The following is a 22,522-nucleotide window of genomic DNA, read 5'->3' as shown; positions in this document are numbered from 1 at the left end:
ATGGTCATAAAGATGCTCAATGAACTTGAGAGAATAATGAAGGAACACAGTGAGAAACTGAACAAGGAAAAAACATAAAAATTCTAAAACTGAGTTTATAACTGAACTGAAAAATCACTAACGGGGCTCAATAACAGATTAGATGAGGTAGAAGAATAAGTCGGTGATCATTCTAAGATGATGGAAGACAGAGCAATGGAACTCATCCAGATAGAGAAGTAAAATAAAAATACTGTTTTACATGGACATACATTAAAGTACGTTTGTGACAGCATCACCCAGAATAACATCTGCATTATAGAGTTTTCAGAGGGAGAGGAGAGAAAATGGCAGAAAAGTTATTTCAAGGAATAGTGGTAACAGTCTATAACAAATATAAACAAAGACATCACTTTGCCAACAAGTCAAATCTATGGTCTTTCCAGCAGTCACGTACAGATATGAGAGTTGGATCATAAACTAGGTGGGGTGCTGAAGAATGGATGCTTTTGAATTGTGGTGCTGGAGAAAACTCTACACACGGACATCACCAGATGGTTAATGTCGAAATCAGATTAATTCTATTCTTTGTAGCCAAAGATGGAGAAGCTCTACACATTCAGCAAAAACAAGACCTGGAGCTGACTGTGGCTCAGATCATCAGCTCCTTATTGCAAAATCCAGACTTAAATTGAAGAAATTAGGGAAAAACACAAGGCCATTCAGGTAGAATATAAATCAAATCCCTTATGATTATATAGGGGAGGTGATGAATAGATTCAAGGGACTAGATCTGATAGAAGAGTGCCTGAAGAACTATGGACAGAGATTCAGACCATTGTACAGGAGGTTGTGACTAAAACCATAGCCCAAAAAAACAGATGCAAGAAGGCAGCATGGTTGTCTGAGGAGGCCTTACAAGCAGCTGAGAAAAGAAGAGAAGTGAAAGGCAAATGAGAAAGATAAACTCATCTTAATGCAGAGTGCCAGAAAATAGCAAGGAGAGATACGAAAGACTTCTCAAGTAAACAATGCAAAGAAATAGAGGAAAACAACAGAATAGTAAAGATTAGAGATCTAGTAAAGAAAATTAGACACCAAGGGAACACACTTCATTAAAAGATGGGCACAATAACAGACAGAAACAGCAAAGACCTAACAGAAGCAGAGGAGATTAAGAGGTGGCAAGAATACACAGAAGAACTGTTGGGAAAAAAAAAGAAAAAAGATCTTAATGACCCAGATAACCACAATGGTGTGGTCACTCATCAGAGCCATACATCTTGGAGTGTGAAGTCAAATGGGTCTTAGGAAGCATTACTATGAACAAAGCAAGTGGAGGTAATAGAATTCCAGTTGAGCTATTTCAAACCCTAAAAGATGATGCTTTGTAAGTGCTGCCCTCAATATGCCAGCAAATTTGGAAACCTCAGCAGTGGCCACAGGACTGGAGAAGGTCAGATTTTATAAAAATCTCAAAGAATGGCAATGCGAAAGAATGTTCAAACTACTGAAGGTTGTGGCTGTGAGCCGTGTGCTACACTGGGATTCGCAACCTCCGGAAGAAAGGATTTCGAACCAGACCCAGAGATGAGGCTTGACCACTCAGAGCTTTTTGTGTAGCAAAGTTTTATTGAAGTATAACAGAGATAGGGAAAGCTTCTGACACAGACATCCAGAAGGGGACAGAAAGACTGCCCCATTGCTAGTTTTTAGCAAGACAATTTGCGTTTGTTAGTAAGCTTCTAATCAGAGGAGAGAAACGCCTCAAGGCTGAGGGAGTTTCACCAGGCTCTTCTCCCACAATATGCACTTTTGAGATCGTGGATATATTGACACAAGGTATGCCATCCCCAGCCATAAAACAATTAATATGAATACTGGTTTGCTGAGCCATTATCTGCACAAGGTTTGAGGAAAAAAAAAAAAGTCTGCCAACTGTAGTTTATTCTTTTGCCACTTGGGGAACCTCGGGCCTTCCTACCTGTTACCCTCTCACTACTGCACAATTGTGCTTATTTCATATGCTAGCAAGCCCAAAATCCTTCAAGGTATGCTTCAACAATACAGGAACTGAGAATTTCCAGATGTACCAGCTGGATTTAGAAAAGGTACAGGAGCCTTGTCGTTAACTTATTCAACATCTGCTGCATCATAGAAAAAGCAACGGGAATTCAAAACAAAACAAAACAATCTAATTCTGATTCACTGACTACACTAAAAGCTTGGACTGTGTGGATCACAACAAACTGAAAAATTCTGAAAGAGATGGGAAAACCAGACCACCTTACCTGCCTGCTGAGAAACCTGTATGCAGCCCCAGAAGCAACAGTTAGAACTGAACATGGAACAACAGACTGGTTCAAAATTGGGAAGGGAGTACAGCAAGGCTATATACTGTCACCATACTTATTTAAACTATATGCACAGAACATCATATGAAATGCCGAGCTTGATGAAGCACAAGCTGGAATCAAGATTGCTGGTGGAAATGTCAACAACTTCAGATATGCAGATGATACCATACTAATGGAAGAAAGAGAAGAAAAACTAAAGAGCCTTTTCATGAGTGTGAAGCAGGAGAGTGAAAAAGCTGGCTTGAAACTGAACATTCAAAAAACTAAAATTGTGGCATCTGGTCCCATCACTTCATGGCAAATGGAAGAGGAAAAAAATGGAAACAGTGACAGATTTCATTTGGGCTCCAAAATCACTGCAGATGGTGACCGCAGCCATGAAATTATTATACACTTTCTCCTTGGAAGGAAAGCTATAACAAACCTAGATAGTGTATTAAGAGCAGAGACATCAGTTTGCCAACAGAAGTTCATATAGGCATAGATACGGTTTTTCCAGTAGTCATGTATGGATGTGAGAGTTGAACCATAAAGAAGGCTGAGCACCAAAAATTTGATGCTTTCGAAATGTGGTGTTGGAAAGACTCTTGAGAGTCCCATGGACTGCAAGGAGATCCAACCAGTCCATCCTAAAGGAGATCAGTCCTGAATACTCACTGGGAGGACTGACGGTGAAGCTGAAACTCCAATACTTTGGCTACCTGATGCGAAGAACTGACTCATTGGAAAAGACCCTGATGCTGGGAAAGATTGAAGGTGGGAATAGAAGGGGACAACAGAGGATGAGATGGTTGGATGGCATCACCGACTTGATAGACATGAGTTTGAGCAAGCTCCAGAAGATAGTGAAGGACCAGGAAGCCTGGTGAACTACAGCTTATGGGGTCACAAAGAGTCACATATGACTTAGCAACTGAACAACAACGAAGACTCTTTAGAGTCCCTGGGATGACAAGGAGATAAAACCAGTCAATCCTAAAGGAAATCAACCCTGAATATTCATTGGAAGGACTGATGCTTAAGCTCCCATACTTTGGCCACCTGATGTGAAAAGCTGACTCACTGGGAAAGACCTTGATGCTGGGAAGGACTGAAAACAAAAGAAGAGGGAGGCAGAAGCTGAGATGGTTGGATAGCATCACTGATCAATGTTCATGAACTTGGGCAAACTCCAGGAGATAGTAAGGGACACAGAGGCCTGCCATGCTGCAATCCATGGGTTCACAAAGGGTCAGATATGACTTAGCAACTGAACAGCAACAACAAATGGTTGAAAATGTCCCTAATCTGAGGAAGATTTCCCTAATCCAGTCCCCAAACCTCTAAGATAAACAAAAAGAGACACACACCAAAACACATAATCATTAAAATGGTAAAAGTTAAGGATAAAAGTAGCAAGCAAAGCAACATATTACATATAAGCGAAATCCTATGAGACTATCAGCAGACTCTTCGGCAGAAACTTTACATGCCAGAATAGAGTGACACGGCATGTTCACAAAGTGCTCAAAAGGAAAAAAAAAAACAAAAAACCTTCTAACCAAGAATACTCTACCCAACAAAGTTATCAGTGAGAACTGTAGAAGAGATTGGGAATTTCCCAGATAAACAAAAGAAAAAGGAGTTTACCACTTTTTCACTGTCCTCTTTCACTTTCACCAAGAGACTCTTGAGTTCCTTTCTCTTTCTGCCATAAGGGTGGTGTCATCTAAATATCTGAAGTGATTGATATTTCTCTCAGCAATCTTGATTCCAGCTTGAGATTCATCCAGCCCAGCATTTCGCATGATGTACTCTGCATATAAGTTAAATGAGCAAGGTGACAATATACAACCTTGACGTACTCCTTTCCCAATTTGGAGCCAGTCCATTGTTTCATGTCTGCTTCTGTTGTTCCTTGACCTGCATACAGATTTTTCAGGAGGCAGGAAAAGTGGTCTGGTATTTCCATCTCTTGAAGAATTTTCCAGTTTGTTGTGATCCACACAGTCAAAGACTTTAGCATAGTCAATGAAGCAGAAGTAGATGCTTTTCTGGAAGTCTCTTGCTTTTTCTATGATCCAAGGGCTATTGTCAATTTGATCTCTGGTTCCTATGCCTTTTCTGAATCTAGCTTGAAGTTCTAAAGCCTAGCTTGAAGAATTTTGAGCATTACTTTGCTAGCATGTAAGATGAGTGCAATAGTGTGACAGTCGGAACATTCTTTGGCATTGCCTTTATTTGGGATTGGAATGAAAACTGACCTTTTCCAGTCCTGTGGGCACTGCTGAGTTTTCCAAATTTGCTGACATATTGAGTGCAGCAATTTCCAAGCATCATCTTTTAGGATTTGAAATAGCTCAGCTGGAATTCTATCACCTCCATTAGCTTTGTTCATAGTGATATTTCCTTTTTTTTTTTTTTTTGTGATGCTTCCTAAGGCCCATTTGACTTCACACTCCAGGATGTCTGCCTCTAGGTGAGTGATCACACCATCGTGGTTATTTGGCCATTAAGATCTTTTCTGTATAGTTCTTCTGTGTAGTCTTGCTACCTCTTCTTAATCTCTTTTGCTTCTGTTAGGTCCATACCATTCCTGTCCTTTATTGCATCCATCTTTGCATGAAATGTTCCCTTGGAAGCTCTAATTTTCCTGAAGAGATCTCTAGTCATTCCCATTCTATTGTTTCCATATCATGGCTACTTTAAATAATGCTGCAATGATCATTAAACCGCGTACGTCTTTTTGAATTAGTGTTTCTATTTTCTTCAGGTAAATGCCCAGAAGTAAAATTGAAGGATCACACAAAATTTATATCTTCAATTTTTTGAGTAAGCCCCACCCATATAGTTTTTGGAGGCTAAATTAAATCATCCAATTATTTATTATTCATTCAAAAGATTTATTGTGTATCTGTTACATCAAGGTACTATTAAAAAACTTAAAACCTTTGGCATTTTCCCACTTGACTGTTAGAAACATTAGGATTAGACTTGTAAGTTCTTAGAGTAGGGAGAGACTTGAGGGGTCACTTAGTTTAAATTTTAATCTATGGCACATAGCTTTTTACATTAGTTGTGTTTTTTTTTTTTTTTTATCCCTTTAGATAGCAATCCACAGATCTTATGGCTGCACAAAAGGTTACAATTTTTCTCAAAATTAGTCAGAGACAGTAAGGAAGATAATTTTGAGGATACAGAAAGGAATATTTACTTCAATAAGGAAATGGTTTCAACCTTCTTATCTCCCCCCTTTCAAAATATAAGTATCTTCACTGACATAATCCCCAGTAGGAGAATGTAATGCCTACTTATATAGCCAGGAATTACCTCAATTATTATAAAAAAAAAAAAAAAAAACATGCACTCTTAAGTGCTTCTTGAAGTTCAACCAATGTATTTCTAATGATTCTATTTCAACCAATGAACTTCTAATGATCTTATTTCTTGACCATGCTAACAGTTTCTTCTAAAGTCATCTATGGAAAACAGATGCCTTTAGGAAAAATCTCCCTCAAATAATAAACTCTAAATGATGACAGGACTTTAATCCTTCTGATGGACTGGTATAGATTAAACATATTGTCATAAATAGCAATAAAATGACATTAAATCAAAAAGGTATATGGAATAACGTGAAATATACTATCCACAACTATATCTTTAAATACAAAAATGCATAAAGCATTACTATAATTCGTTTCTCTGAAAATGATAAATCTACTTGAAAATCATTAATTTCAAGAACTCTGAGTAAATAACACTTTAAATCAGACTGTCCTACAAAATTACATACTTAAAACATTGATTCCTCTACCCAAGCAGAATGACACAGCACTGAAACTGAATGGCGGACTTAGACCCAAACATGCAGGAAAGATGTGACAAAGGTGACACTCAAAGTAGTGGAGAAAAAGACAGAGTTAAATAAATGATAACAGCATAAGTTGTTTGATAAAGAAAAAAGGAGTAGCTACATTATTCAATACAACTAATAAACTCTTGATGAACCAAAAGTTTTAACATAAAATGTATATCTACATTTATGTGGCTGATTCATGTCAATGTATGGCACAAACCACCACAATATTGTAAAGTAATTAGCCTACAATTAAAATAAATTAATTAATTTTTAAGTACTTAAAATATTCCAATTAAATGGATAATACTGGAATTTAAAAGGCCTCCCTAATCACTCTATCAGAGATGGGTGGAGTAAGCCAACAGGTTGAGAACTGGGGAATACATTGTCTATGGAGAATTTTAAATATGCAGCTACCTGCACAGGATAGTTACTACTGACCCTGCCTTTGATATATCACTGACTAAACATGTCAGGAAAAAGTAAAGATTATTTTGTCTAAAAGAATCAGACTCAGCAATAGCATAATACCATAAACAAGTAAAAGATAAACCCTAAACTGAAAAAACTCTGCAATACATGAGAGACAAAGAGTCAACATTAACTGAAATCAGCTTTACAAATAAGTAAGAAAAGTAGACAAATGAGTAAAGACAGAAAAATATACAAAACATGAAAGGAAAAATACATGTCCTATATATAAATAGATATTTGAAAAATAAAAACATTAAACTATCACTTTTTGACTATTAACTTCATGAAGACTAAAAATAATAACAAACCCAGAATGGAAAATAGGTATTATAATTCAAGTATTGATGGAATTTGAATTGATAAACCTTTCCAGAAGGCAAGTAGTATTTCAAAATTCAAAATATGCCTATCCAGCAATATGATCCTTAGAAACCTACTGTTTAAAAATTAGCTTCATAAATGAAAATTTTTTAATTTACAAATCTTTTAATTAAAGCTTTTTAATATTTCAAAAGGTTAGAAAAAATAAATAAACATCAAGATAAGATATAGTTAAGTGAATCACTAAAATATTATGTAAATGCTGAAACTGATATTTAACAAAGAAAGATTTCCCTGAAATAGTAAGTAGAAAAAGAAGATAAAGAAGTAGAATTTACAATATGTATATAAACCTCTTAAGCACATCTAAATCTAGATATATCTCTGTGTTACCAAAGTGTTATTATTTCACTAATTTATGAGAAATACATCTTTCGACCTGCTCAGTATCATTCACTGCTTTCACATCAAGACCTTACATTTTTAAAATAAAATCTTAACTTAAAATGACTTGCTTGAACTACTCATCATGGAGTCTTTCACTTCAAAAACAAAAATGGGGAGAGGAGGGGATGGATGGCATTAAAACCTAAGCTACCAACATACCATTTGATTATCAATCTAAACCATAAGATCCTCCAAGCTACTCTACATGTATCCTTATCACTGATGACTTCCCTGGAAGAGCAACTGCAATTTCTTCAAAATTTTTTGCCTTGTATTTAACTATGCTGGTGACCATAGTAGGAACAGGAAAAATAACATTTCAAGCTATTCAGTGTATCCTCACTAAATTTAATTTGGGATGAAAATGAATATTTTTAACATTGTTTGTCATTAGAAGGCTAGAAATAGAAACGCTTACTGCCTGTTTACAAAAGGACAACGTTGTCATCTGATCTAACACTGCGAATGATCTATGGTGGGTATAGACTGTACTACTGTACCACATGGACACTCTGTTTAGCATCAATGACCCTCAAAAACTAGAAAATTCAAGCACTTACTAAAATCCTAAATATACATTGTTGTATTAGGCTGTTCAAATAAGTCATTTGTTTAAATATGTGTCACTTCTACTTCTAGGTAAAATGGAACTAGGGACTAGACTTACTATCCTGCATAAAACAATGAAATAACTAGACAACAAAGACGAAATTCTGAATACTGGGAAAAGAAGACAGTGATCCCTGAGAGAGAGCGAGCAAACAAGGTGGGTTCTCCGAATGCCTTTCAGAGGACTGGAAAAAGGGAAGGCAAACAGAGCTGGGCCCCTGGTTAAGAAGACAAAGCAGAAGCTGGGAAAGCAAGGGCAGATAAGGAATGTGCCAAGTGTGGTGCTAAACCCTTTATATGAATTTCTCATTCCATTTTTACAACAATCCCTAAACAGATACTATTATTAGGTACTGCTGTTTAACCAAAGAAAGGAATTGGGTGATTTCTCCAGCCCCGGCTAGTAAGTGGTAGAGCAAGGATTTAAACTAAGACACTCTGACTTCATAGCCCAAGTTTAATAGAATCTATTTAAAGTAATTCACATTTGCTTCATTTTTGTTTGAACACAAGTCTAAATCCTATACTCACTCTCTTAACATTTTGTTTATATCACAGGCTCACACTCTCAAAATCTAGAGTAAATTCTAATCATCTTATAAAAAAATTTTTTACAAATAACATTTTCCCTAATGAGAAAGGTACCAAAATTTGACCTGCCTATCTTATAATTGATTAATATAGGCAATGACATTGTTTATATGATGCAAAGACGGGAATCACTTGGAGATCATTTAAATAGCCTTGATGTCTGGGCTCCGTGGTGACTCCATGGTAAAGAATTCACCTGCAATGCAGGAGACCGAGGTTCAATCCCTGGGTCAGGAAAGAGAAGGAAATGGCAACCCATTCTAGTATTCTTGCCTGGGAAATCTCATGGAGAGAGGAGCCTGGTGGGCTACAGCCCATGGGGTCACAACAAGAGTTGGACACCACTTCGCAACTAAACAACAAATGTCTGGGCTCCACCCAAACTAGTTAAATCAGAATCCTGGGACCCACACATTTGAAAGTCTTCCAGAAGCTCCAAACATGTGCCCACACGGAGGGCTCCTGCTCCACAACTGTAAATGACACAACCCCAGGGGAAACATTCTTAAGCCTACATGCTATCTAGTTACAGCCAGAATTAAAAACACAACCAAATAATCCTCCATCTATCACTTAGAACACAGGGCATTTCTTGCACAAATTATTTCTACAATAGTACGTTTTGCCTGAAATGTCTCCTCCTGCTTTTCTATCAATATTTGTTTATTATTTTCTTAAATCTCAAACTTCTCCTTTAAGATGTAATTTCAGAATCACCTTCCTCTATAGGAAGTCCTAAAGACCTATGGCTCAGTTATGGACTTGCTCCTCTGGACTATCACTGTGCCTTGAACTCTATCTCCTGTTGAAACTGACACAATGTTTTATAATTATTGTTTATAGCCCTATTTTTCCTGGCAAAATGTGTGCTTCTGGAGGAAAAATTTCACATTTATTCAGGCACATTCTCCAAGTTCACCACTAAAGCAACTGCTAACACACTTGGAGCAACTGCAATATGCCAGTCCTTCTCTATGTTACTTACATGGATTGTTTCATTTTATCCTTACAATAACTCTGTTGAAATAGGCATTATTTTTCTCATCACAATTTACAGAAATGAAAATTGAGTCCCAAAAAATGAATCTTGATGAACACCACACAGCTATGTTGCTGCTGCTACTGCTGCTAAGTCACTTCAGTCGTGTCCGACTCTGTGCGACCCCACAGACGGCAGCCCACTAGGCTCCTCTGTCCCTGGGATTCTCCAGGCAAGAGTACTGGAGTGGGGTGCCATTGCCTTCTCCGACATCTATGTTAAGTAGTGTTAATACTTAATCTGATGTTAAGTAGTAACACCAGATTGGTATTTGGTGTTTATAACATTCAATATATTATTGCCAAATGTATGAATAAATGAATAAAAAATAAGAATATTTTCCCCTAGAGAATTATTATAACAAGTACAATGTTAAAATAATTGGGAAAATATGATTCGTCTAGAAACTATATTTTTCAGATAAGGCTGCATTTTTACAAATGGAATGAATTAAGATCCATAAATCAAAGATACAAGAAATTTATAAATTAGGTCTGATTATATACGACAAACTACACGTAAACATATACTTTCTTTTTACTTTCAGAAAAGTCTGAGTAGAGCATGTTTCATAATTCCTATCAGACGATAGGTATAACCAGAGAATACCATTTTTGTTTACCCGAAGACTGTTGTATTTCTATGGATGTTGACTGAGTGAAAGCCATCGGTCAGTATCCATCTCAGTCAATAGCACATCTGTCATAAGGCCCAGAATTAACTGTTAATACCAGCCGGATATAATATAAACATAACCAACTGACTGAGTTAAAATTGAATTTCTTTAAATTATTTGAGGTTGAAATTTTCCATCCCATAGTTACCTTTCAAAATGTAGACAGACATGGTGCTGTGGTTCTTGCCAGTAACTGAATTGTTAACACCTTTACCCACAAGCTGTGATGGTTGCTGGTTGGCGCTGTGCTCTTAGGAGGCACAGGTTTGTATCCTGTGTAACCCTAGACAAATTTTAATAGTCCCTAAGCTTTAGTTTCCTTATCTCCAGACTAGGAGTAGTAATATAACTTATGTCAGAGGGTCATAAGGATTAAATAAGACAATCAAACCATGAAAAGGGCTAAGTGTGAGACAAGCACCTCTGTTAATGCCTTGAAAGGTTTGCTCCCATCACGTCCTTACCTGAGACAAGAGTAATGAACCCGCACTCACAGTCCACATGGGGTGAATACACCACAGTAAGAGTTAGTACAAAAATATACAAGAGTTTAACAAACACATGGTCTTCTGTTTCTCTAAAATTTCTAAGTTAAACGTTATATTGTTTCTCACGAAGTTTCAAGTATAACATTAACAAAGAAGATTCATCAAAAAGGAAAAGAGAAGGAGAGAACTAAAATCATATGAGTGGTAATGATCTTCCACTCAAACGTAATTGCTCTGGGGAAGGAATTATGATGGTGCTAGCAGTGGTAACAATTACTGTTATTTAAAAAGTTTAAATTTGAGTTTAGGGCTGATGTGATTAAAAGCGTTCTAACAACAATAAATACAGTAATGATAAAGAGAAGCTCTAAGATACAGCTAGGAAAAATGCTTACTATGCAGCCTGGGGAAAAAGGGGGCAGAACAGAAAGGATCAGGCTCTGGGTTTTCCTGTCATGATCTTTCTCCTTTACCTGTGTTACTGCACATTGATAAAACAGATTAAAAGGGATCAGGAACAAGTATCTGACTTGATATGAAAAATCAGTTGGATATTGAACTACAGGCAGGTTTTGACCCAAACCAGGAAGTAAGACACTTAAAATGAAGGGTCATGAGTTGGAAGAGAGTTGAAACAAGCTGGCTCCTGGTAGCCCAGGCCACCGAGGGAGCACAATCAACAAGGATCAGAGAGATCCACTGCCAAGTAGGGGGCTGAGGCTTCGACATCAGGATCTCCTCTCCATGAACAAAGTGACATGGCTCAGGGGAGGAGGAACAAATTGCAGGCCCCAGATGAGTGGCCTGGCCCACCTTCATGAGATATGACAGTAATGACAGATCTTCTAAGAGAAGTGCACTGTCAGGTGCCTACATCTCTAGGTGGGTTTCTGAGGCCTCTGGAATCCCATCTTCAGTACTTGAGATTTATGATCCTATCATTTTGCTTTGTTTGACTGGATTTTTAAACAACTAAGATTGATCATGTAAACCTCTGTTAGTACATGTTACAGTTGTATGTGATCCAGGGTAGCGACTATAGGTATACCTTGGAGATACTGTGGATTTGGGGCCAGATCACCTCGATATAGCAGTAAAAAGTGAATCACAGAAATGTTTTGTTTTTTCTAGTGCATATTAAAGTTGCTTACACCGTTGTTGCTTAGTCGCTAAGTTGTGTTTGACTGTGACTCCATGGACTATAGCCCACCAGGCTCTTCTGTCCATAGGATTTCCCAGACAAGAATACTGGAGTGGGTTGCTATTTCCTTTTCCAGGGGATGTCCCTGACTAAGACATCAAACCCATGTCCGCAGCTGAATTCTTTACCACTGAGCCACCTGGGAAGCAAAAAAAGGCAAATAGCTGTCCTTCCCCACCAACCAAAGCCTCTCTACCTTTTCTACATTACATAGAATATTTTACCATACAAAGAGCTTGCTTTGACTACAAAAAGGCAAGTCTCAGTAAAGATTTGAAAATATTCAATCGTTGGATTCTTTCAAGTAAGAAGTTTTATAAAGGGTTAGCACTTGAAAGAAGCAAGACACAGCACACCAGCAGCTGTTTTCCACATTAAATAAAAAAGGAAAATATAAATAAGATATTATATCAGGAAAACTTCTAATATTATAGGATGAAATACTTTAAATTTCCCAAGAAAACAATTTTAATTTCTCCAAGGCAGACACTGGGTAACAGCATAAGTCACACCATACTGCAGTTTATTAATAGCAACAGCATTATGTCTAAAATTAACATACATACCTTAAAGATAGCTTATTGCTAAAAACTGCTAACCATCATCTGAACCTTTAGCAAGTCATAATATTTTTGCAATAGTAACATCAAAGGTCACTGATCACAGACCACCATAACAAGTATAATAATAATGAAAAACCTTGAAATACTGTAAGAATTACCCATATGTGACACAGAAACCCAAAGTTAGCAAATGCTATTGAAAACTGGCTCTGAGAGCCTGGCTTGATGCACGGTTGCCACAAAAATGCAATTTGTTTAAAAAAAAAAAAAAAACTGCAAAGCACAATGAAATAGGTATACCTGCTGCTGCTGCTAAGTCGCTTCAGTTGTGTCCGACTCTGTGTGACCCCAGAGATGGAAGCCCATCAGGCTCCACCGTCCCTGGGATTCTCCAGGCAAGAACACTGGAGTGGGTTGCCATTTCCTTCTCCAATGCATGAAAGTGAAAGATGAAAGTGAAGTCGCTCAGTCATGTCCGACTCTTAGCGACCCCATGGACTGCAGCCTACCAGGCTTCTCCATCCATGGGATTTTCCAGGCAAGAGTACCGGAGTGGGGTGCCATTGCCTTCTCTGAAGGCATGCCTATATAGATTTAAAGCCCAAATAGCTCTAGATTCAATTGTCATTTAGATTGAGCTTTATCTTGGCCACTTACTGCATGACTTTGTGCAAGTTATACAATCTCACTGAGCCTCAGCTTTCTCATTTTACAGATGAGAAGATAAAAGCTAACTTTCAGCCCTGGCATGAGGATAGGATCACCATGTGTCTAATGTACCTGGACTTGAGCCTGGGATATAGCAGGTGCTGGAGAGATGACAATTATCTTATTATTATTTAACAATCCAGAGACACTTGCAGCCAGAAAATATACCTTGAAATATTTATGAGAATGCACACTCTACTTCCAACAGATAGCTATGTAAAATGAAAGAGAGGATATGTATATAAAAAATAATAAAACCAGCCATTGGAAGCTGGGACCATTTGCTTACCTAAGAACATAAATTGAGGAAAGGAGAGAGGGTAGGGAACAATTTTGACTACTCAGATAAAGTATTTTTTTCTGTCTTAGGAATATGTTTTAACTGAGCTGCAATCACCAAGATGATGTAAAGCCACTTGCAATTTTATTTACAAACAACCATGTAAGATTTCTCTAAGGATAGAGTTGGCCCCACTAAACAGATGTAAACCCTTCAATTTTCTATTCCCACTCAAACTAAAATCTGAAAGACAGGATGTCTATACAGATCACTTGTCCTGTGACAGTTTCATAATAATGAATCTGAGACAAGAAGAGGAATGAGATCTGAGAAAGGGAGAGAGGATTTCATGCAGAAAGAACATGTCTAAAATCATGAAAACATAAGAACACAGGAAACAGGATTTTTACTGGTATAAAGTCAGTTAACAATTAAAGTAACAAGAGTATTACAGTAGGTTTGGTAAAAAATGGCTAGAGATGACCCTTAAAAGCAACATTAACTGATGATCTTATGACCAAGTGTTTTAAAATTTTTCTTACAAACTTCCCAAATATCAAATTTTAATCAAAGTTCTTTTGACTATCAGCTAATTTTGAGATGCTTTAGAGGGCCCTTGAGGCATATCAGAGAAATATTAACTATATTATTCAGTATGATAAATTACATAGAGAGCATTATCACATGAGCAATAAATCTACCTTAAAATATACTGTATGAATGAATGCTGTTTATACAGACATTCTAACATTATATGATGTTTCAAAATTTGGATATGTCCTCAGTTCAGTACAGTTCAGCTGCTCAGTACTGTCCAATTCTTTGTGACCCCATGGACTGCATACGCCAGGCTTCCCTGTCCATCACCAACTCCCAGAGCTTGCTCAAACTCATGTCCATTGAGTCAGTGATGCCATCCAACCATCTCATCCTCTGTCATCCCCTTTTCCTCCTGTCTTCAATCTTTCCCAGCATCAGGGTCTTTTCCAGTGAGCCAGTTCTTCACATCAGGTAGCCAAAGTGTTGAAGCTTCAGCTTTAGCATCAGTCCTTTCAAAGAATATTCAGGACTAATTTCCTTTAGGATTGACTGGTTTGATCTCCTTGCTGTCCAAAGGACTCTCAAGAGTCTTCTCCAGAACCACAGTTCAAAAGCATCAATTCTTCAGTGCTCAGCTTTCTTCATGGTCTAACTCTCACCCATACATGACTACTAGAAAAACCATAGCTTTGACTAGGTGGACCTTTGTTGGCAAAGTAAAGTCTCTGCTTTTTAATATGCTGTCTAGGTTGCTCATAGCTTTTCTTCCAAGGAGCAAGTGTCTTTTAATTTCATGGCTACAGTCACCATCTGCAGTGATTTTGGAGCCTAAGAAAAGAAAGTCTGTCATTGTTTCCATTGTTTCCCCATCTGTTTGCCATGACATGATAGGACCAGTTGCCATGATCTTAGTTTTTTGAATGTTCAGTTTCAAGCCAGCTTTTTCATTCTCCTCTTTCATCAAGAGGCTCTTTAGTTCCTTCCTCTTTCTGCCATAAGGGTGGTGTCATCTGCACAACTGAGGTTATTGATATTTCTCCCAGAAATCTTGATTGAAGTTTGTGCTTCATCCAGCCCAGCATTTCACATGATGCACTCTGCATATAAGCTAAATAAGCAGGGTGACAATATACAGCCTTGACATACTCCTTTCCCAATTTGGAACCAGTCCATTGTTCCATGTCCACTTATAGCTGTTGCTTCTTGACCTGCATACAGATTTTTCAGGAGGTGGGTAAGGTGGTCTGGTATTCCCATTTCTTTAAGAATTTTGGGCAGTTTGTTGTGATCCACCCAGTCAAAGGTTTTGGCATAGTCAATAAAGCAGAAGTAGATGTTTTTCTGGAATTCTTTTGCTTTTTCTAGGATCCAACGGATGTTGCCAATTTGATCTCTGGTTCCTCTGCCTTTTCTAAATCCAGCTTGAACATATGGAAGTTCTCGGTTCATGTACTGTTGAAGCCTCACTTGGAGAATTTTGAGCATTACTTTGCTAGTCTGTGAGATGAGTGGATCTGTGCAGTAGTTTGAACATTCTTTGGCATTGCCCTTCTTCAGGATTGGAATGAAAACTGACCTTTTCCAGTCCTGTGGCTATATCCAAGTATAATGCTATAGTTCTATTTGTTATGTTAAAATGTTATATGTCATAACAGTAACCAAACTTCTTTATTAATTATACTGTAATAAAATATTTAAATATGATTTTAAGTCTTTTGTCACTTACAGACAGTTATTATACTCTGATGCTCTTACAAAAGTGCTTCATCTTCAAAAGGATTCATAGGAAGGCTACAGAGGCAGTAACAACAGTTCCATACCAAGATGATGGCTATGCAAAGACTCCAGCCCATATCCACACCAAACAAGAAGCCATCCTGTCCCTGAGGCCCCTAGATCAGGCATCCAGAGATCTTTACTCCCTAATAGACAGGGTTGACACCCCTACTCAGCCCTGAAGCATCTACAGAAGATAAACATCACCCATCCACTTCCCAGTATATAACAGGAGTAAAATCTCTGAGGGAGTGATTGAGACAGGGAGATGGCAAGGTACAATCGTTAAAAGAATAACATAGCCCAAGAACATGACATAAACTATTAGAACCAACTAGGTCCAAGATGGCCGATGAGTTGACTTTCACTAGACCTTGAGCCTCAGTATACACTCACTGTAACACATCAGCAAGCTAACTGACACACTCACAGGCAATATGATAGTTCCAAGGCAGACCAAAAAGGTAAAAAACTGGGCAGTAGCCCAATGCCTAGAAACCTCCTCCTCTTTCCCAAAATAGCTGGAATACTCCTCCCACTCATCAGCCAATGAAATTATTCACCCCTATAAAAACTTACCACCTTCATGGATCATAGCCTTGCTGTGGCAAAATGGCTTGAGTAACTCAATGAAGCTATGAGCCATGACCTGCAGGGCCACCCAACATGTACAGGTCATAGTGAAAAGCTCTGACAAAATGTGGCTCACTAGAGAAAGGAACGGCAAATCACTCCAGTATTCTTGCCTCAAGAACCCCATGAACAATATGAAAAGGCAAAAAGAAATGACACCAGAAGATGAGCCCTCCAGGTTGGTAGGTGTCCACTATGCTACTGGGGAGTGTGAAGAGGCTGGGCTAAAGCAGACATGACTCTCAGTTGTAGATGTGTCTGGTGATGTAAGTAAAGTCCGATGCTGTAAAGAACAATATTGTATACGAACCTGGAATGTTACGTCCATAAATCAAGGTAAATTGGACATGATTAAGCAGGAGATGGACAGAGTGAACATCAACATCTTAGAAATTATTGAACTAACATGGACAGAAATGGGAGAATTTAAATCAGATATCCATGATATCTACTACTGCGAGTAAGAACCTCTTACAAGAAATGGAGTACCCATCATGGTCAACAAAAGAGTCCAAAAAGTGGTACCTGGGTGCAGTCTCAAAAATGACAGAATGATCTCTGTTCATTTCCAAGGCAAACCATTCAACATCACAGTAACCCAAGTCTATGCCCAAACCACTAATGCCAAAGAAGTTAAAGCTAAACAGTTCTATGAAGACCTATGAGACCAACTAGAACTAACATCATCAAAGATATCCTTTTTTCTCATATGGAATTGGAATGCAAAAGTAGGAAGCTAAGATTTACCTGGAGTAACAGGCAAGTTTGTCTTTGGAGTACAAAATGAAGCAGAGCAAAGGTTAAGAGAGTTTTGTCAAGAGAATACACCGGCCACGGTAAACACCCTCTTTCAACAACACAAGAGACGACACAAGAGATGACTCTACACATGCACATCACCATAGGGTCAGTATCGAAATCAGATTGATTTTATTCTTTGAAGCCAAGTTGGAGAAGCTCTACATAGTCAGCAAAAACAAGATCTAAAGCTGACTGTGGCTCAGATCATCAGCTCCTTACAGCAAACTTCAGGCTTAAATTGAAGAAAGTAGGGAAAACCACTAGGCCTTTCAGGTATGAAATCCCTTATGATTATACAGTGGAGGTGACAAATAGATTCAAGGGATTAGATCTGGTAGACAGAGTATCTGAAGAACTATGGACAGGGATTCATAACATTGTACAGGAAGCAGTGACCAAAACCATCCTAAAGGAAAAGAAATGCAAGCAGGCAAAGCAGTTGTCTGAGAAGGCTTTACAAACACCTTAAAAAAAAAAAAAAAAGAGGAGTGAAAGGAAAGGAGAAATGGAAAGATATACCCATCTGAATGCAGAGTTTAAGAGAATAGCAGGGAGAGATAAGAAAGCCTTCTTAAATGAACAATGCAAAAGAAAAATAGAAGAAAACAATAGAATGGGAAATACTAGAAATTTCTTCAAGAAAATTGGAGATACCATGCAAAGATGAACACGATAAAGGACAAAAACAGTAAGGACCTAACAGAAGCAGAATAGATTAAGAAGAGGTGGTAAGAAAACATAGAAGAACTATACAAAGAGGTCTTAATAACCAGTGATAACTGGATGCAGATAACCAGGATGGTGTGGTCAGTCACCTAGAGCCAGATATCCTAGAGTGTAAATTCGGGTGGGCCTTAAACAGCTTTACTACAAAGCCAGTGGAGGTGATGGAATTCCATGTGAGCTATTTAAAATCCTAAAAAGATGATGCTGTTAAATACATGCACTCAATACATCAGCAAATTTGGAAAACTCAGCAGTAGCCATAGGACTGGAAAAGGTCAGTTTTCATTCTTATCCCAAAGCAGGGCAATGCCAAAGATGTTCAAACTACAGGGTTTGCTTGTACAGTAAGGTTTTCTTGTACTGCAAGGTTTGTTCAAAATCCATCTCGCTAGGCTTCAGCTAGACATGAACCAAGAACTTCCAGATGTACAAACTAGATTTAGAAAAAGCACAGGAACCAGAGATCAAATTGCCAACATTTGCTGGATCATAAGAGAAAGCAAGGGAATTCAAGAAAAACTTCTGCTTCATTGACTACACTAAAGTTTTTGACTATGCGGATACAACAAACTGTAGAAAAAGTCTTAAAAAGATGGGAATACTAGATCACCTCACCTGTTTCCTGAGAAACCTGTATGCAGGTCAAGAAGCAACAGTTAGAACCAGACATGGAACAATGGACTGGTTCAAAACTCATAAAGAAGTCAAGGCTGTATATTGTCACTATGCTTATTTAACTTCTATGCAGAGTAACATGCGAAATACCTGGCTGGATGAATCACAAGTTGGAATCAAGATTGCTGGGAGAAATATCAATAACCTCAGATATTCAGATGACACCACTCTAATGTCAGAAAGCAAAGAGGAACTCAAGAGCCTCCTGATGAGCATGAAAGAGGAGCGTAAGAAAGTTGGCTTGAAACTCAACATTCAAAAACTAAGATCATGGCATCTAGTGCCATCACTTCATGGCAAATAGATGGTAAAACAATGGAACAGTGACAGATTTTATTTTCTTGGCCTCCAAAATCACTGCACACCTTGACTGCAGCCATGAAATTAAAAGACACTTGCTCCTTGGAAGGAAAGCTGACAAACCTAGACAGCAATTTTAAAAGCAGAAATATCAGTTTTCTGACAAAGGTCTATATATTCAAAGCTATGATTTTTCCAACAGTCATGTACAGATGTGAGAATTGGACCATAACCAAGGCTGTTGTTGTTTAGTTGCTAATCGTGTCCAACTCTTTGCAACCACATGGACTACAGCCTGTCAGGCTTCTCCATCCATGAGGTTTTCCAGGCAAGAAACTGGAGTGGGTTGCCATTTTCTTCTCCAGGGGTTCTTAATGACCCAAGAACGGAACCCATGTCTCCTTCATTGGCAGGTGATTTCTTTTACCAATGAGTCATCAGGGAATGAAGGCTGAGCCCCAAAGAATTGAAGCTTTCAAATTGTGGTGCTAGAGAAGACTGTTGAAACTCTCTTGGACAGCTAGATATTTTTTCCAGGTGGTGAGCGTGGTAAAGAACCTCTTGCCAGAGGAGGAGACACAAGAGATGCAGGTTTAATCCCTGGGTCCAGAAGATGCCCTGGAGAAGGGCCTGGCAACTCACTCCAGTATGCTTGCCTAGAGAATCCCATGGACAGAGAAGCCTGGTGTTCTTCAGTCCATAGGGTCGCAAAGAGTTGGCCAGCAAGGAAATGAAACCAGTCAATCCTAAAGAAAATCAACCCTGAATATTCACTGGAAAGACTGATACTGAAGCTGAAGCTCCAATACTTTGGGCACCTGATGCGAAGAGCTGACTCACTAGAAAAGACCCTGATGTTGGTACAGATTGAGGGTAGGAGGAAAAGCAGGCAAGAGAGGATGATATGGTTGGATAGCATCATTCACTCAATGAATATGAGTTTGAGCAAAGTCTGGAACATAGTGAAGGATAGGGAAGCCTGGCATGCCGAGGTCCATGGGGTCGGAAAGAGTAGGACATGACAGCGACTGAATAGCAACAACAACATAAAAACTGACAATCCCGCACCCTGGTGCCTCTCTTGCCTTCCAAGATGATCCACACTCTGTCTGTGGAGTGTGTTTCTCTCTGAATAAACCTTCTTTCACTTTAAAGAATAAAAAAATGCTACATTGAAACATAAGGTAAGAAAATGATGCTTGTGATTTCTGGAGATCATAATATGCCAGTATATGCATAATATGATATAATACGCAGAATGGATATGTCTCATTTTACATAATAACCTTGACTCATATTGTTTTACAGGGTCAAAAAGAGACACTACAAAATTTTTTTAAGTATTTAAGTGTTAACAATCAATAAACTATGAAGAAAGAAAAATGAAGTTCAGTAGTTAAAGGTTTAAACTCACATACCAATCAGAACCCTCCTACAGTGTTGGTGGAAATGTAAATGGTACAACCACTAGGTAGAAGAGTGTGGAGATTCATTAAAAATACTAAAAATAGAGCTACCATATGATTTACCAATTCCATTCCTACGCTTATATCTGGAGAAAATCATAATTTGAAGAGATACATGTACCCCAACGTTCAGTGCAACACTATTTACAATAGCCAAGACATGGTATCAACCTAAATGTCCACTGATGGACAAATGGATAAAGAAGATGCAGTACATATATACAATGAAATATTACTCAGCAATAAAAACCAGAATGAAATACAGCCATTTGCAGCAACACCAGATGGACCCCAGAGATTACCATACTAAGTCAAAGACAAATGTCATATCACTTATATGCGGAATCTAACTAAAAAAAAAACCACAAATGAACTTATTTATTAAAAATAAGTCAACAGAACTTATTTACAGATATCAAAAACAAACTCATGATTACCAAAGGGAAAACGTGGCAGGGAGGGTTAAAGCAGGAGCTTGGGATGAACATACACACACTACTATATGTAAAATAGATAACCAACAGGAACCTACAGTTTAGCGCAGGGAACTCTACTCCAGTAAAATTAAAAATTTTTAAAACTTAAAAACATTTTAATTAAAATTTAATTAAAAATTTTTAATTAAAAAATTTATATATGCTATGCTATGCTATGCTATGCTATGCTAAGTCACTTCAGTCATGTCCGACTCTGTGTGATCCCATAGACGGCAGCCACCAGGCTCTGCCGTCCTTGGGATTCTCCAGGCAAGAACACTGGAGTGGGTTGCCATTTCCTTCTCCAACGCATGAAAGTGAAAAGTGAAAGTGAAGTCACTCAGTCGTGTCCGACTCTTTGCGACCCCATGGACTGCAGCCTACCAGGCTCCTCCATCCATGGGATTTTCCAGGCAAAAGTACTGGAGTGGGGTGCCATCACCTTCTCCGAATTTATATATATATATGTTAAAAAAGAGCAAGAAAATATGCTTGTATCAAGAAGAGTGCAACAAAGAACTCCAGCAGCACCAAAGTCCTTATCTGAAACTCTTGGAGCTACAATTATTTAGAGATTTTATACTTTTTAATATTTAAGAAAGTAATAATGATATAACAAATTATACCAACATTCAGTGGGATCAGAGCCAACACCCTATACTCAAACATGTTTCTATTTCTGCCATGAAACATACCCATTCACAGTGAGTATGAGAAATAAAGATCATAATGAGAGTCAATTCCATTAGGCCAAATTTCACCATGAATTCAGATATTTAAAAAAATCTTTGGATTTTCAAAGTTATTTGGATTTCCTAGTTACAAAAAAAAAAAAAAGGTTTGTGATCCTAAATCTAGTTTGCCTCATTTTATGTAAGTGTTAACAGTAGCTAGATTAAAACTTTGTGCTTCCCTTACCACCTCTGTAATAATTCAATGTTTTTAAGAAATCCAACTTTTAGAAACATAACTTGACATCAGACATACTCTATGTTTTATAATTTGACTTTTTCCCTAGAAAATTACATCAGTTGATTTTTTGCCCTACTGGATACAATGATCAAAATCACAAATATACTGGTCACGATTATAAATGAACATCTGTTCACAGCGTGATAGGCTACAGTGTTCTCTTGAGTCTCCTGAACTCACAACTGAGGGCAGTGGTTATCCATCCTGAAGAGGGAATTATCACACAAAGCTTGTCACCTACCTGGAGTGCCCTCTGATGTTTTTATCCCCATTCTACAGCAGTACTGAGCAATCCCATAGTCCGCAATCTTGGCGATGATGGCAGCATTGGGATACAAGGTGAAAAGCAACACATTATGGGGCTTCAAGTCACGGTATATAATCATGGCCGAATGGAGGTATCTGCCATAAAATGCACAGGAAATTGTATTAAAATGTGATTATATCATAATATATTTTGGCATTATTTTTTAAAATATACATATTCACTAGGAAAAGCATCAAAATTCTGTGCTGTTTTACCTTCAAAGTTAAAAGATACTATAGAAGGAAATCAAAATATGTAAGCCCTGTTTTACAAAAT

At 37.9% G+C, this 22,522-nt stretch overlaps 1 protein-coding gene across 2 annotated transcripts in view; it reads right to left on the bottom strand.

Annotated features, from left to right (window-relative positions):
* Nucleotides 1-22,522, bottom strand: part of LRRK2 (leucine rich repeat kinase 2) — a 207,551-nt gene that overhangs the window by 30,998 nt on the left and 154,031 nt on the right. For both annotated transcript variants that reach the window (XM_027542587.1, XM_027542585.1), the window contains exon 41: nt 22,181-22,341. In XM_027542587.1, the coding sequence (XP_027398388.1) occupies nt 22,181-22,341 (161 nt within the window). The remainder of the gene's footprint in view (nt 1-22,180; nt 22,342-22,522) is intronic.

This window comes from Bos indicus x Bos taurus, chromosome 5 (genome assembly GCF_003369695.1).
Source record: "Bos indicus x Bos taurus breed Angus x Brahman F1 hybrid chromosome 5, Bos_hybrid_MaternalHap_v2.0, whole genome shotgun sequence".
NCBI classification, from domain to species: domain Eukaryota; kingdom Metazoa; phylum Chordata; class Mammalia; order Artiodactyla; family Bovidae; genus Bos; species Bos indicus x Bos taurus.
This window is presented reverse-complemented; position numbering and strand designations above follow the sequence as displayed.